General features: G+C 39.0%; 1 protein-coding gene across 1 annotated transcript; it reads left to right on the top strand.

The window, feature by feature from the left end:
* The first annotated feature begins 621 nt into the window (after positions 1 to 621).
* Positions 622 to 6705, top strand: RERGL (RERG/RAS-like). Its single transcript, XM_010003006.1, has 4 exons — positions 622 to 658; positions 1919 to 1992; positions 5171 to 5319; positions 6423 to 6705. The coding sequence occupies exons 1-4, from the start codon at positions 622 to 624 to the stop codon at positions 6703 to 6705; spliced, it is 543 nt and encodes a 180-aa protein (XP_010001308.1).
* The last annotated feature ends 7617 nt before the right edge of the window (positions 6706 to 14322 follow it).

The raw sequence follows: 14322 nt of genomic DNA, 5'->3' as shown, positions 1-14322 counted from the left end.
CTGGGCTGGGGGGCTCCCCCCGGCTCTGGGCTGGGGGCTCGGGGGATGTAGGCGTCGTGTGAGGTCTCCGCTCGGGGCTGCGCGGAGCCGCTTCCCTGGGCAATGGAAGATGCGAGGCTTCAGACACCGATTGGGACAAGGAATTGCGTAGAAACGCAGTTTCACAGAACTTTTCGGAGAAGGCTGAAGTTTTCGCAGGCTTTATCAGCGAGAGTTGCTGATGAAGTGTAAGCTTTGAAGCCGGGAAAAGCCAAGCCAGGTATCTGTGGCCAGATCGCTTAAAACTCCGGTAGCGCCTGTGAAGGGACTTAGGAAGATAACCGGGCTGCGTGTGCGGGTAGATTATAGCGAGCTCAATCAGAAAGTAAAGAAATAGAGAGGGAAAACGCAACCCCAGCACCTGTTTTATTGAATATCTCCTCCTCGGCCCTGGAGGAGACGTGACACACATTGTTTATCGGCACTATTGGTTTATCAAAGCATGATGCAAAGCCCCCTGCTTTTGCAGGGAGGCACTGATTTGATAGCTTTGAAGAAAGCCTTACAGTGCTGAGGATAAAATTTCTCCTTCATGCCAGAACAAATACACTGGTCCTTAAGATGCTTCTAAGATCTGGAAAGATGGCAAAGCAGGAGGACTTGAACTTTCACATCCCGGGTAGAATCAGTGTTTAACTGATACACAGACAGTTTTGGAAGCGTGCTGCTTCAGGTGATGGGGCATGAGGAGTCCCAAAAGTTAACAGGGAAAGGAGATTAGCAGGAAAAGTGAGGGAGATGGTAAAGTGAAAGATATTCAAAAAGCCTTTTTTTTACAAAAAAAGAGAGTTCCATGATTCATACATTAAAAAAAAAAAAAAAAGCAGTACTAAGCTAAGTTGCATTGACTGTATCCAAATAAACTTATTATGAAAGTAGAGTTATAGTTCTACGTAAGTGTTCTACTGATGTTGCTACTATACAAACACAGACTGAGAAGACAGTTTGTATCCCAGATGGTTTGTCTAAGCCTAAGCTGTCATGTGTAAGTTACACAGTGCTCTCCATGTGGGTTCTAAGACAACTGCAATTAAAGCCAGGTTTTCTTGTTTTGACCCTCTGGTACTGCAAGTAGCAGAAAAGGCATGTCAATTTCCCAAAACATTTTAATTTTAAAACAAATGTTTGTTGGGAAGTAACTAGCTCTGTTTCTATACAGGAGGAAGGAGGAGAAAAGTGGGAATAGGAGTGATAAAAGATCATCCTAGAACACTTTTGGTTGAGTCAAAGTATTAATTAAAAATGTGCTTTAATTATGGAAAACACCAAGAAGCTGCAGGTTTGATAGCCTTAAATTTAAGGAATGACACTACAAAAATATTTTAATATCTAGTCTAGGGACATGATCCTGTGAAGACTATTTGAGCTAATGCTACCTAGCAGGAGAACTCTTAAAGCACCAGATTTCGTAGTAAATAAACATTATTACCAAACAATAACTTGAGTGTAGAATCAGAATTTCCACATAGGCTGGTCTACAATTTTTCATAATCAGGAACCTTTGTTGCAAGCTGAGTAGAACTTAGCTGATTCTGATCATTTTACATCCCCTTTGCCTTCATTTTGGAACAGGAAAACAAGAGTCTAAAAGTATTTTTTCCATTGATGCTTCCATGGGAACACCACGATGAAGTGGTTCTGGTCAGTCTAAAGGGTTGGGCAGCTCAGGTGTTGCAAAATTAAATAGGTTTGTGTCCAGTGTGTATCAAAAAAAACCCCACCCAAACAACCAAACACAGAAACCCCGCAAAAGAAAAAGTACCTAGGGAAATAAATGTCTACTCAGTATTAGCACATCTCATTTTTAACACCTTTTCTTTTGACTACCATTTCCAGTAACTCTAATGCTGATTTTCCTTGAATGCCATGTATCTTTTAGAATGCATCTACAATAAACACTTATGCCTGGATGGGAGAGAGATACACTTGGAAATATATGACCCTTGTTCACAGGTAAGTATTTTAGGGGGCAAAGAAAGGCTCTTTGTCATTCTACTTGTCTAATGGTAGAAAGAGTCAGGGGCTTTATAACCTTTCTGTCTGGTTCTTGGAGTTTGTTGTTGGGTTTTTTGGTGTTGTTTTTTTTTTAAGACTGAAATTTTAGAGTTGCTGTGGCTCAGAAATGTGGAATACTTTCCCATTTCATGGAAGAAGCCCTTAATTGCTTAAATTTTCTGTAAATGTCTTTGCATTTTTTGAGTATTACTGACAGAAATAACTTTTCCCACTTCTGAATTATGTAGGTAAATACAGAGATAAGTTACAGAATTGTGTGCTGTTTTCTCAAATGCCCTAAAAAGATTAAATTTTGTAAAGTTTATAAAGCAAAGAATTTACTAAATGTGTGCAGAAATGGTCAAGTAGATAGGCCTGGCAGTAAGGCTTGTGTTCACAGAACTGATCCAAGGAAAGCCATAAGGCAGGCTTGTACATGTTGACTGCTGAACTTTGAGCATAATAAACCACTTTGTAATAAAGACTTTATTAAGATACTTAAAACATTGGGAGTAAAGCAGATTAGACTACGTTATGGCTAGAGACTTTGGTTGCTACAGTCTGGGTACACTTTTGCTTTTAAGGTTTTGCTTTTTTAGACCACAGATGAGCTGTGTTAACGGCAAATCTTCTTTCCAGCAGTCATTGAGTTATCTTGTCTCAGTTCTTCCTTTGGAACAAGGCCTAACTTAAGCTGCTTGCTGCCTTCAGCTGTCCTCTTCCTGTCTTCCTTTTGTGCCTTCAGAGGAGTTAGGCAGCAAGTAGTGGTGGCATTGTTTATCTGATAGAACTGGTGATTCTAGAAAGAGATGGATGGGGGAGTGGAGGGCTTATATCCCATGGGAGCTAGGGAAGAAAAGTGGATTCTGAGAGCAGGTGAAACTAGGGGAGAAAGAGTCCCCATTTTTGTTTCTGCTTCCTGAAATCTTGCTTTCTGAAGCTTCCTTCTGTTCTGCAAAGCTCATGATCTCATCATCATGGGTTCATGAGGGGAAAATCCTGTTTAACTTAATTTTCTTTTATGACTGGGTCACCCATCCAGTTGACAAAAGGAGGCCTGTAGATGTGGGGTTTTCTTTGTTTTAGTAAAGATTTTCATATGTTTCTCACTGTATCCTGGTAAAAATGCTTAGCATACAGCTAGACAAGTCCATTGTGTGAGCAATTGTCTGATGGGTCAGGCTCAAAGACTATTAGTACATGGGTTTACATCAGGCTAGCAGCCAATCACCAGTGATGTTACTCAGGGCTCAGTTTTAGGGCACTGCTCTTTCCTGTGTCCAGATCATGTATAAAAACATTAATCAAATGTATATTTTAAGTTTGCCAGTTACACTAAACTCTAAGGAACTGTGTGTTCCCTCAGGATTACACAGGCCTTACAGAGAGATCTGGATAGGATAGAGAGCTGGACAATCACCAGCCTTATGAAATTTAACAAGATAAGTGCCAGATTCCCTACCTGGAGCAGAGTAATCCTGGTTATACATACAAATTGGGGGATGAGAGCCTGGAGAGCAGTACTGTAGAAAAAGATCTGAGGGGTTGGGTTGATGGCAAGTTGAACACGAGTCAACAGTGTGCCCTAGCAGCCAAAAAAGCCAACTGTGTCCTGGGGTGCATCAAGCACAGCATAGCTAACCAATGAAGGGAGGTGATAGTCCCACTATACACTGCATTGGTGCAGCCCCACCTCAAGCAGTGAGTGCAGTTTTGAGAGCTGCAGTATAAGAAGGACATCAAAGTATCGGTGTGTCCAGAGGAGGACAACCAAGGTGGTGAAAAGCCTCTAGGGCAAGTCTTACAAGGAGTGGCTGAGGTCACTTGTCTTGCTTAGCTTGGAGAAGAGAAAGCTGAAGTGACCAGCCTACAGCTTCCTCAAGGGAAGTAGCAGAGAGAGATGTGACCAGTAAGAGAACACAAGGAAATGGAATGAAGCTGCATCAGGGGAAATTCAAATTGGACATTAGGAAAAGGTTCTTCACGGAGAGCATGATGGGTCACTGGAACAGGGTCCTCAGAAGTGGTCACAGCACCAAGCCTGCTGGAGTTCAAAGAGCATCTGGATGATGCTCTTAGTCATATAATTTAGTCTTAGGTAGTCCTGCAGGGAGTTTGACTCAATGATCCTTATAGACCACTTCCAACTTAAGATATTTTATGATCCATCTGGGAAACAGCTGTGACATGCACAAGTTGCCTTTCTTGCCCCTAAACCTGCTGCAGTCACCACAATACTAAAAACTGTTCTGTTAAAGATGCTGAAATATTCAGATAGTGCTGGGAACCTGTTTCATCTTTTGTTTCTCATGCATCTCCTTTTGCTGCCAGCATCCAGTTACCATACCGGGTTTAAAATTTGGCCTTCCCTGTGCAGCTGTTTCTGATGCTGCAGTGCTGCCCTAATGCTGAGCTAGCCAAGGCTACCTGGGTAAAATGTTGGTGGCAGCTATACTTTCCAAGGAGCAAAATAGTAAACTAGTGAGGGAACAACTTGAACAGTCCTGAAATTGCTATCCAAGATGGCTTTTTCACAGAGCAAAAGTTGCTTTATTATTATTCTTTTTTGTCAGCTTCTAGTATTTTACCTATTTTGGGTCACATGGTCTTGTGCTAGCTGCTGCCAGGTTATCTACAGGGATAAGCTAATTTGAAACAGTTGAAATTACCTTCTTTAGCTTAATGGGACAGTTTGCAGCTGTTTCTTTCTACAGATCAAAATGTGACACTGTCTTGGGGTGAAGGGATTCAAGGACTTGTACAACCCCATTATCACTTTTGTAATTTGCCACCAGTTTTATTAAAGTCAACTGCAACTTGAAATTACTTTTTCTTCCCTAGCCTAATAGAAATTTATCCTATGGGCAAATACTTTTTCAGACTTGAACAATACAAAGAAGAAACAGAATAAATTAGTGGGAACAAAGACTTTAACAAATAAGGCTCATTGCCGTCACAATATTAGGCACATGCAAAACAGAACTAGAACCAGAACCAGCACAAATACTGGTGACCTAGACCTACTAATAACTTTTGCAAGAAAAAATACAACAATCTCACATTCACTGCAGCACAGAAAATGCTCTAATATGACAACAGTAACATTCTTTTTGATGTGAATTTGAATTTCTTTCAGCCACAGCGGGGGAAGCTCTCCCTGACAGACGAGCTCCACTGGGCTGATGGATTTATCATTGTTTATGACATCAGTGACAGAGCATCCTTTGCATTTGCAAAAGCATTGTTGTACAGGATCCGAGAGTCTCACATAGGAGCATGTAAAAAGTAAGTGGAATTATTTTTGTTTCTTCTAGCAAACATACAAAAGAATCGGAGAACATTTCTATGATCTTTAGGCATCCTAGTAGCAGTTAAAATCTGGCAGCATCCTAGTGGCACAGCACAAAATCAGTACCTGGAGGTAAACAGTATTGCAAATTGCAATCTATTTCACTGCATCCAAAGCCAAGTAAATTAGGATGTTCTCATTTCTTACAGCACTACTATTTGAATAATGTTCATAAATCTGCTGTGATTTACATGGATAAAAAGCTGGTATACTCAGCCTATGCTTTTACTCTCCCATTCTATTATCAATAGAGGTGCACCAATGGGTGGGCTGAAGAAAGCATTTCCCACACAAAATTAATACTGTTAAGGACTCCTAATTTACCTTTAGTGGTGACCCCAACATTGTTTGGGCATGTGCATGACCATATTTTAAGAAACAAACTGCTTACTTTCAAAAAGAACCACTGAAATGCTAAGTCTGAGTACATGTGGCAGTGTGCATTTCTGCATCAATGAGCTGAGGTGCTTTCTATATAAATGAGACTTAAATCCATTCCTTGTATTAGAAGTGGATTTAAAACAAAACCAAAACCAAACCACTTTTCTGTCTGTTTTACTGCTTAAGTTTCTTAATTAAGGTTTCTCTGGAAGGAGTAATTATAGCAGAAGCTTGGAATTAGGATTCTTGTGTTTTCTTCTGAGTTATGCCACTGACACTGATGGATCTCTTTGTATTCTTTTATCTATACATGGAGATAATGATCAGCTTGCTTCTTCACAAAGTCCAGGAGCTGACAATATACTCAGCAGTATAGAGTATGAAAACTACAGTGGATGGAATATACATTAATTCACTGAGTAGAGAAACCAAATGAAAATTCACTGATAGAGAGTAGCTTGTCTGGAAGGCCCGCTGACATTTGACTACAGCAAATGGAAAACTAGTTCTTACCAAGGTTAGGGGGTTGGTTTGTTCTTTTAGGTTTTTTGCAATGCCTATTCTGAATGGATGTACGTGTCATACACACTGTATATAGCACAAAATACAGCACAATATTGCAACATACTTTATCTAATTGGAACCTTTTTGATTTCAGGATGGTTGGATCATCAGTATTTTTGGTTGGCAATAAACAGGATTTATGCCACATGAGGGAAGTTGGCTGGGATGAAGGACAAAAGCTGGCAATGGATAACAAGTGCCAATTCTTTGAACTATCTGCAGCAGAACATTATCAGGAAGTTGTGACAATGTTCACAAAAGTCCTGAGGAATATCACCTCAAATTTCAAAGTGAAGGAGAAGAGACGATCAAGTGGATCAAAGTCAATGGCCAAGTTAATCAACAATGTGTTTGGAAAGAGAAGGAAATCTGTGTAAAAGAGGGTTAGTCTTGAAGTAGGAGTAAGCTGAAATAATGGAGCACAGGCAGCTCTTGGGATTCAGTCAATTTCTTCCAAGAGTCAATGTCTAGAGGAGTAAGATAGTCAAAACCAGTGGTGGGAGATAGTATGGTCAAGTGGATAGGGTCTAGACCCAGAAGACCTGACTTTCTATTTCCAGTTCTACAGATTTACTGTGTTAGGGCTATGTCACTTCAACTGCAAGATGCTCCTCTCACCCTTAATCTAACGCCAGTGTGGTCTTGGATAGAGCTTCTAGGTGTGATTGAAGTATAAACTCAGCTGTGCTGATCAAGATTGTATTTCAGAATTGGGAGAAGTGGTTGGATTTTTTTGTGCAAGAACACTTGCACTAAAGAAAAGCAAAATACTGCTGCTCTGTGTGATAATGTATTTGTATTTAACTCAAGGGTGGATGGCTCAGATCCTTGTGTGCCTGAAGGTACCCAACAACTGCTGAAATGTTTATTAATTAAATGCCTAGACAGCAAACCTACAAACAGGATTTACTTGCAAAGCTGCCTTGCAGTGGCACCAGAAGTAGGGAAGCAGATAAACAAAGCAGTATTGTCTCCTGTTTAAGTATCTTTTTTTTTCCTGAGAGATGAAAGAAAGTGGAGAGGGTTGAGGAAGGTGGGAACTGAAATGTTAGTGAAATGTTAGTCAGTGAGCATTGGACTCTTTTGGCAAGGTCACTGTAGTGAAATAATTTTATGGCTAGGTCTAGTCTAGGGCCAGTGTAACATCTTGGGCTGATCCCTTTTATAGAGCAGTTTTTGTGGACTGTAATAAAGTTTACTTACCTGTAAGGTGGATATGCCTGTTCAATTTTAAATGGGAGTGGAAGTTTGAAAAACTCGTGTACTGGTAAAGAGCACAATGTTTTTTGGATGTCTTGCCTGGATTGAGAAGTCAGCCTGCTAGTCAGAGCTGTCCTCCTAACTTGCATAGACTGTTTTTTTCCTAAGAACCAATGTCTTTACAACTAGTCATTCATATGGTATTGAAATGCCACTTGAGAGAGCACTAAAGAATATGTTAGCTGCACAAATGTGGATATTAAACATCAGACAGGTCTAAATATGTTGTCAATTGACATTCAGAGTTCTTGCTGTAGACTTTACAAAATAAGGGCTTAGCCTAATGTGTTTGGAAGTGCTGTGCTCATACAGAAATTATGAAAGGGAAGAGGAGGGATGTGAAGATGAATTTCTGCCTCATACTCATTCCAGAGGACAGCTGGGATTCAGTCTTTGAAAGTTGCTGAGCTGAAGCCTACCTCTGCTCTGAAATTTTACCTGGTAAGATTGCTTTATCAGTCACAACAGGATACTGATTTTCAAACGTCCACCCCCATAAGATAACATAAGAAAAGGTGTATGATCTTAGCATTACTGTTGCAATTAAAACTCAAGCACATTTTAATAAATGTTGACCAAAGATCACTTCCTTTTTAAAGGAATATACATGTATATTTCACTTGTTTAAAGACTACAAATATTGGAATATAGTTCTCAGTGCTGACGAGCACAGTGTTGCTTTATTTCTATGCAGATGCTGCTCTGCCATATCAGGAGTAGTGTATTTTAACTGTACTGCCAATATTTGAGGCTGAACTTGAAGACTACTTATGTATACCCTTCAGCTTTCCAGCACACATGGAATGCCAGAACTACTAATAGACCGTTGATTTGTCAGGTAGCTGTATCTCACCAGCTCTAGCACTGCTGGATTTGTGAACTCTTATCTGTATTTACTGCTATTGTATTAAATAAACTGGATGTAAGATGGATGTATTCATGCTTCCCACCCCTTTACTGTACTATAAAGTTACAGACATTTTCCTTTGGCTACTATAAAAATGAAATACCATACAGATCTAGAATTAAAATTAGAAGAGGTTCATCTGGGAATCAGACAGTTGTACTAAGGAGAAGCCTCTAGCTGTGTTTCCTGTACACAGTGAAGAACTTTGTGCATTTATACAGTGAACAGTAGAAAACTTCTTTAAAAAAAAGTCTTTTAAAAGCTTGTTCAAGACAGTCAAAGAAAAGCTAATTAGTTTTGATTTTCTCATATTAATGCGAGTATAGACTTCCAGATAAGTGAAATCTGCAATATACCCTACAGTGTTCATTCAACTTTGTGTCCAGATGGGGTGAGTGTTGAAACAGAATGGCTATCTTCTGGCATGTGTGCTAGGCTGTACTCACCTGAAAACCAGCTGAAACAGCTGCAGGATGCATTTAGACTTAAGCATACTAAAGCACTGAGTATAAACAGAATTGGGAGTTCTTAGAATCAGGATTTCACTTTTATTGCTGGTAAGTGCAGATGAACAAGAGTGCAGAATTTGTAAAGGCATTTTAAAGCAGTAAAGCAGATACTAATTCTCCCTTTTTAAGTGGATTTCATTAGTATTTACTTTTTTAAAAGTGAAGGCCTTTTAAATAAAACAGATATTGAAAAGACATATATATATATATATAAATGTTCTTGGAGTTTTAATGGTGAAGGTTGCTAGCTCAGCCACATTTGGAAATGCAGCAAGAACTCTGCCTGCCTAACAAGTAACGGATGTTTATGCTCACCTTTGGCAGTGACAACACCTAGAGCATATTGAACTCATCAAAGAAAATAGAAATGGAGCTATTTGTGTTGCCCATCCTTTCTCACCAAAAGATTTTGAAATTTCCATACAGGAGTTAAAAGTTTTGTGCTGTCATGTCTGGAAGTCCTTGTTTATATGAATTTTTCAGTTTCAGTAAAATTTTGACTGAGAAAGGCACTCAGAAATGATGTTCTTTCTCCCTGTCTTCAACTTTTTTTTTTTTTAACTTTAGAAATGGGGACATAAAAGCAAAGAGATTCTACTGAAGTGTAAAGGTAATAGCCCCTGGCTCCCAAATGCTGTCTCTCAGAGAGCTTTGAGGTGTTTTTTAAAGCTCTTTTTCTCACTATAGTTTTGAAATAAACAATCAAGACAAACAACCTCAGCTGCTTTTTCTGCTGTCATTTCTATATGTGTTAAACTCCTCCTAAATCCCACTAGAGTCACATTTACAACAGTGCAGAGGGGAATGTCACAAAAACCTTAAAGCATGATACTGAAGAAGGAATAATTAAGTGCAATACTGAGTAGACCAACCACGTATGCTGTTTCTTTCTAATATATTTAAATCAGGGTAGCAATGGAAAAGGTGCATCAGAAGTTTTGATGCTGTGCGATGCTCCAAAGACAAAAGTAACTACCGTAGTTTTTTTAGCCCATAGCTAGAAGCTGATTTCTGAAGTGATTATGAACAGTGAACAATGAAGTACAAAGACCATGTGAGGACAGTCCTATTGCTTTTGACTATACTGCTTTGAAGATGATGCACCAGGAGGTTTTTGAAGATGTCTGATCCTGGCATTCTGTCCAGCCAGGACAGAGAGAGGGATGGATGCTATGGCTATTAGTCTGAACAGGTACAATGCTCTTCCTGACAGCTGGGACCAGATCACTGGCATTTTCAGAGGGTACACTGTAAAGAAAAGGGTAGTATGAATACCACTCAAACCAAAACTAAAATGCAGAAAAGTATCCAAGAATGTGCTAACTTTCCATCAGGATGCCTGTTGAAGCAAGGACTTTAGGTTAATGAAGTTTTCATACATATCAACTGTGTTTATGGATATAGGAACAAATTCTATTTGAAGCTCTAATTAATATGCTTGAAAGGAATCATTGCCTATCCCCTGTGAAGCAGTAAATACTTAAAAAAAAGAAAAAAGAAAAAAAAGAAAAAGAGACAGACTACTAGAACAATCCTGAACAATATTAATCTGTACTCTATATTTAAATTAAATGAACCCTCTGTCTCCTTAAACCTGTCCACCTGTTCCACTTTCATTGCCTTAACCTGCCCATGGAGAACAAAACACAAGGGAAAGCCAAATTGGAATGTGTTGTTCAGACAGAAGAGCAGATTGTTTACATGGTGAGATGTGGATCTGGGCACTTAACAGTCAACTTCTATTGTTTTAAAACTTGGGTTTGGTTTTCCATAAAGAACCAGTGCTGTAAGTGCCTGTTTGGTTTTTTTCCCCCTCCCACAATTGATATTATGTGAGACAGGCAAGCTATTATTGGTATGAAGTTATTTTTGAACAGACATTACTCTTTTCCAGTAAAAGACTGTAAGTTTCTGTCTTCTTCTAATTGCTTTACAAAGTAAATTGAGTCCCTCTGGTCATATAATTAATGTTCATGTTTAGCCCTATATATTTGACATGACTTGAGCCATTTAATGCCACATTCATTTTTTGCAACTGTCTAGGAGTTCAGATACCCTTTTAATTCCTGCTGTGATTCCAATGGAAGACTTAACAGTACAAAGAAATATGTCCTACAAGTGGAGAACAGAGCTGTTATCATGGGGCCAAATTACATAAGCAGGTCTGTCCTCTCGTACACTTTTATGTTCATATTCATCAACAAAATGTCATATCTATATTATATAATACATTTTACTACTTAAAATACATATAAAGGAAGCAGCAATCAAAACATAACATCTGACCTTAAAATTACAGGTATTGTGGTGTCTACTGAAGATCTCATTTTTAATAGACACAATTTTTTAAAGGACCTTCACGCAGGTTTTTGTTTTGAAGCTGGTTTGGTTTTGAGTTTTGTTATTGGCAGGTTTTTGTGATGGTTTTTTGGTTGGTTGGTTTGGCTTTGGGTTTGTTTTGTTTTGTTTTGTTTTGTTACTGTGGGGCTTTTGTTGTTGTTGTTTTTATTATTATTTATTTGGTTTGGTTTTGTTCTTTTCAATAGCATTTTCTAATTTTTAGGGCGAGTTCCATTCCAGATAAAGATGCTGGGAGGCTCTGAAAGTTTCATAGTCTTGCGCTGAGTGCCTTTTGAAAGGAACACGCTGCATAATGAGGCAGCTTTACTGCTTCCCACGGCTCCCTCTCGTGGCTTTTCGCTCACACTTCACCCTCCTCGGCGAGCGGTGACTCCTTCGTAGCCTCCCTTCAGGTTGAAACATCGATGCAGATAAACCAAAGACCGCTGATCACAACGTACAGGAAAAAACTCCTCCTACCTTCCAATGCTATGAAATTCTATCGATTATGACATTTCATAGGCTTCGTTTGACACTATCCTTACTAATAAAACTGCAAAGGTTGATAAGGTTTTTCTCGTGGACTGACACTTCTGAGCTCAGCTATTTCACTGAAATAAAGTTCAGCTATCTCATTTAAGACGCTGAAAGGTTTCCTGTTAACAGCATCCATGCATATTAATATCCTCAAGAAGGGCTTGAAAGCTCCTATCATTTTCCCAGCTACACCTATTGGTCTGATAAGATGTCTGACCTCCACCTTGTCTTTCTACAGCTTCCTGAAGGTATTATCCCAGAACATGACAGGGAGACATAGCAGGGAGCTAAGGCAGAGTTAGGCAGTAGTGTTTCTTTTATCTGTAAGCTCTAGTACAGAAATACTACTTCCATCTTTAAATGAGCAAGGTCACTTACTGGAAAGACTCCAAGGTTGGATTCACCCGGTCCATCACAGTGGTCTTCTAAATTCTCATCTCAACTAGATGCCTTTTTACCAAACAATTTACCTCATCAAGGTGATGCCTCAAATAACATAGAGGAATCATGCTTCCAAAAGACATTAAACTCTCCAACTATAAAGGTAGTTAGAGTTGGGTTTCTCTAAAGTTAAGTGAAATGAATCATGTTCAAAATATGGTCTCTTGGGGTTTTTTGCTAGCTATTTTGCCCTTCATTTTCAGCCCTACAGAGCCCATCTGTCCTACTTTACAAAGTCAATTGAGTCCCTATGGTTAGACAATTAACATCTAACTTGTGCTAACTGTTGGGTCATTTAATGCTAAATTTATTTCATGATTGATCAAGATGCTGGATTATATTTGATCCCAGCTGAACTTCATGAAACACCTTGAAATCTTGCTGTCACATGCTAAATTAATGGATGAACTGGAAATGAAGCCAAGGATAAGTTAACTGACTACTGCCACAGATTGCTTCTAAGCTAGCTCATTAAAAACTAAATAGCAGATCTTGATGCTTCACTGCAGTCTGCAGCACAGCTGCATTTTAAATGCTTGTCTATGGTAACTCTACAAGCCTAAGATGGAGCAGAAAGTTAAATCAGGTCTCCTGACTCCCAAGCTAGTGATTCAACTAATCGGTTGTTTTCTGACTTGGAAAATATGTTTCAACAATTTGTATCTCAGCAGATACTAGCTTGCTCACTTTGTGACTTATGCTGATAGCAGTTACCAGCCATAGGGAATAAACCAAGCTCATTACTTGCAAACAGACAGCATAAAATCTCTGCTTCAATTATGCCTTAGTTTGCCATCGAATGTCCTCCTCTTTGCAACTGGACTTTGCACCAAATGGTTCTAACCTTAAAATATTTAATTAAACAGGCAGTTTAACTGAACAACAAGGTTCAGTGAGCTATTTCCTTTAGATCACTGATGTGAGGCCAGTTACACCAGTTTCTCATCACATCTCCAGCTATTACAGTACTACAGTATCCAAACAGTCATATGAGAAGTCCAGAAATACGCATGTTGCTGATGGACCAGATGGTTGCTGCTATGGCATATATGCAGCAGGTGACTTGCAAAAGCCTTTTCCTCTCTGAGAGCACTAATCTGGGTCTCTGCATTATATTCTGAGACTTCTTTTCATGAAACTTAGGGGAAGAGAAGGTATTTGAAACTTTACTCCTCTTTCAAATTTGGCTGATATTTACTTATAGGTTCAGAAGTTGTTGTCTGGATAATTTACTGACAGGGCAGTTCAGGAAAGTTTCAATGGGTGTCTAGGCTGAAATATTATTTTACAATTCCCCCTCTCCCTTATAGAGTTAATTTGGTAAAATGTAACAGATGGTACTTCATGGTTTCTTCCATCTAAGGTATCACCATGGTATCATCTTTTACTTCTCAACAAGATGTCTGCATGCAAAAAACCTAATTTAGACAGAGTCCTCATCTACAATAACGGAGTATTCAAAATGTATCTTGCTGGCATATAGCTAGGCCTCATTCTTCAAATTCTCTGCATGAGAATGCCCTCTGAGTGAGCTTTCCTACTTACTGACAACAAGTCACATAGGTAAAGCTACTTGTGTGTAAGGGTTCTTGTGATTGCTGGGCTGATCTAAATGGATGCACAATTATATGATTAAATACAACAACATTTTTTACTAACTGCATGTAATTTTGGCTGTCACTCAGAATTCAATTGCATTAGATGATTCAGTAAATGACTGAGGCTGTCTGGGATCTGTCCTTTACAGACCTCAGGGAACACTGCCAATACTGATCTAAATCACATAACTTAGACATAAAGTGAAAAGCTTTACAAAGGAACTAATCTATACTCATCTTTTACAATGTTTGAAATCTCCTTCTGTTTGTTTGCATTGTGTTTTTGATCATTAATACAGATTTAGAAACAAAAGCTATTATGCAGCTAGGTCCTTCTTAAGTGTCCAGGGTGCATTCAGTTTAGCCCATATAAAAAGTATATACAAGGTTGTCTGTCCTGAA

The sequence above is a fragment of the Chaetura pelagica genome, unplaced genomic scaffold, assembly GCF_000747805.2.
Source record: "Chaetura pelagica isolate M959 unplaced genomic scaffold, ChaPel_1.0 scaffold117, whole genome shotgun sequence".
In the NCBI taxonomy this organism is placed as follows: domain Eukaryota; kingdom Metazoa; phylum Chordata; class Aves; order Apodiformes; family Apodidae; genus Chaetura; species Chaetura pelagica.
Note: the sequence above shows the minus strand (reverse complement) of the source record. Positions and strands in the feature narration are given on the sequence as shown.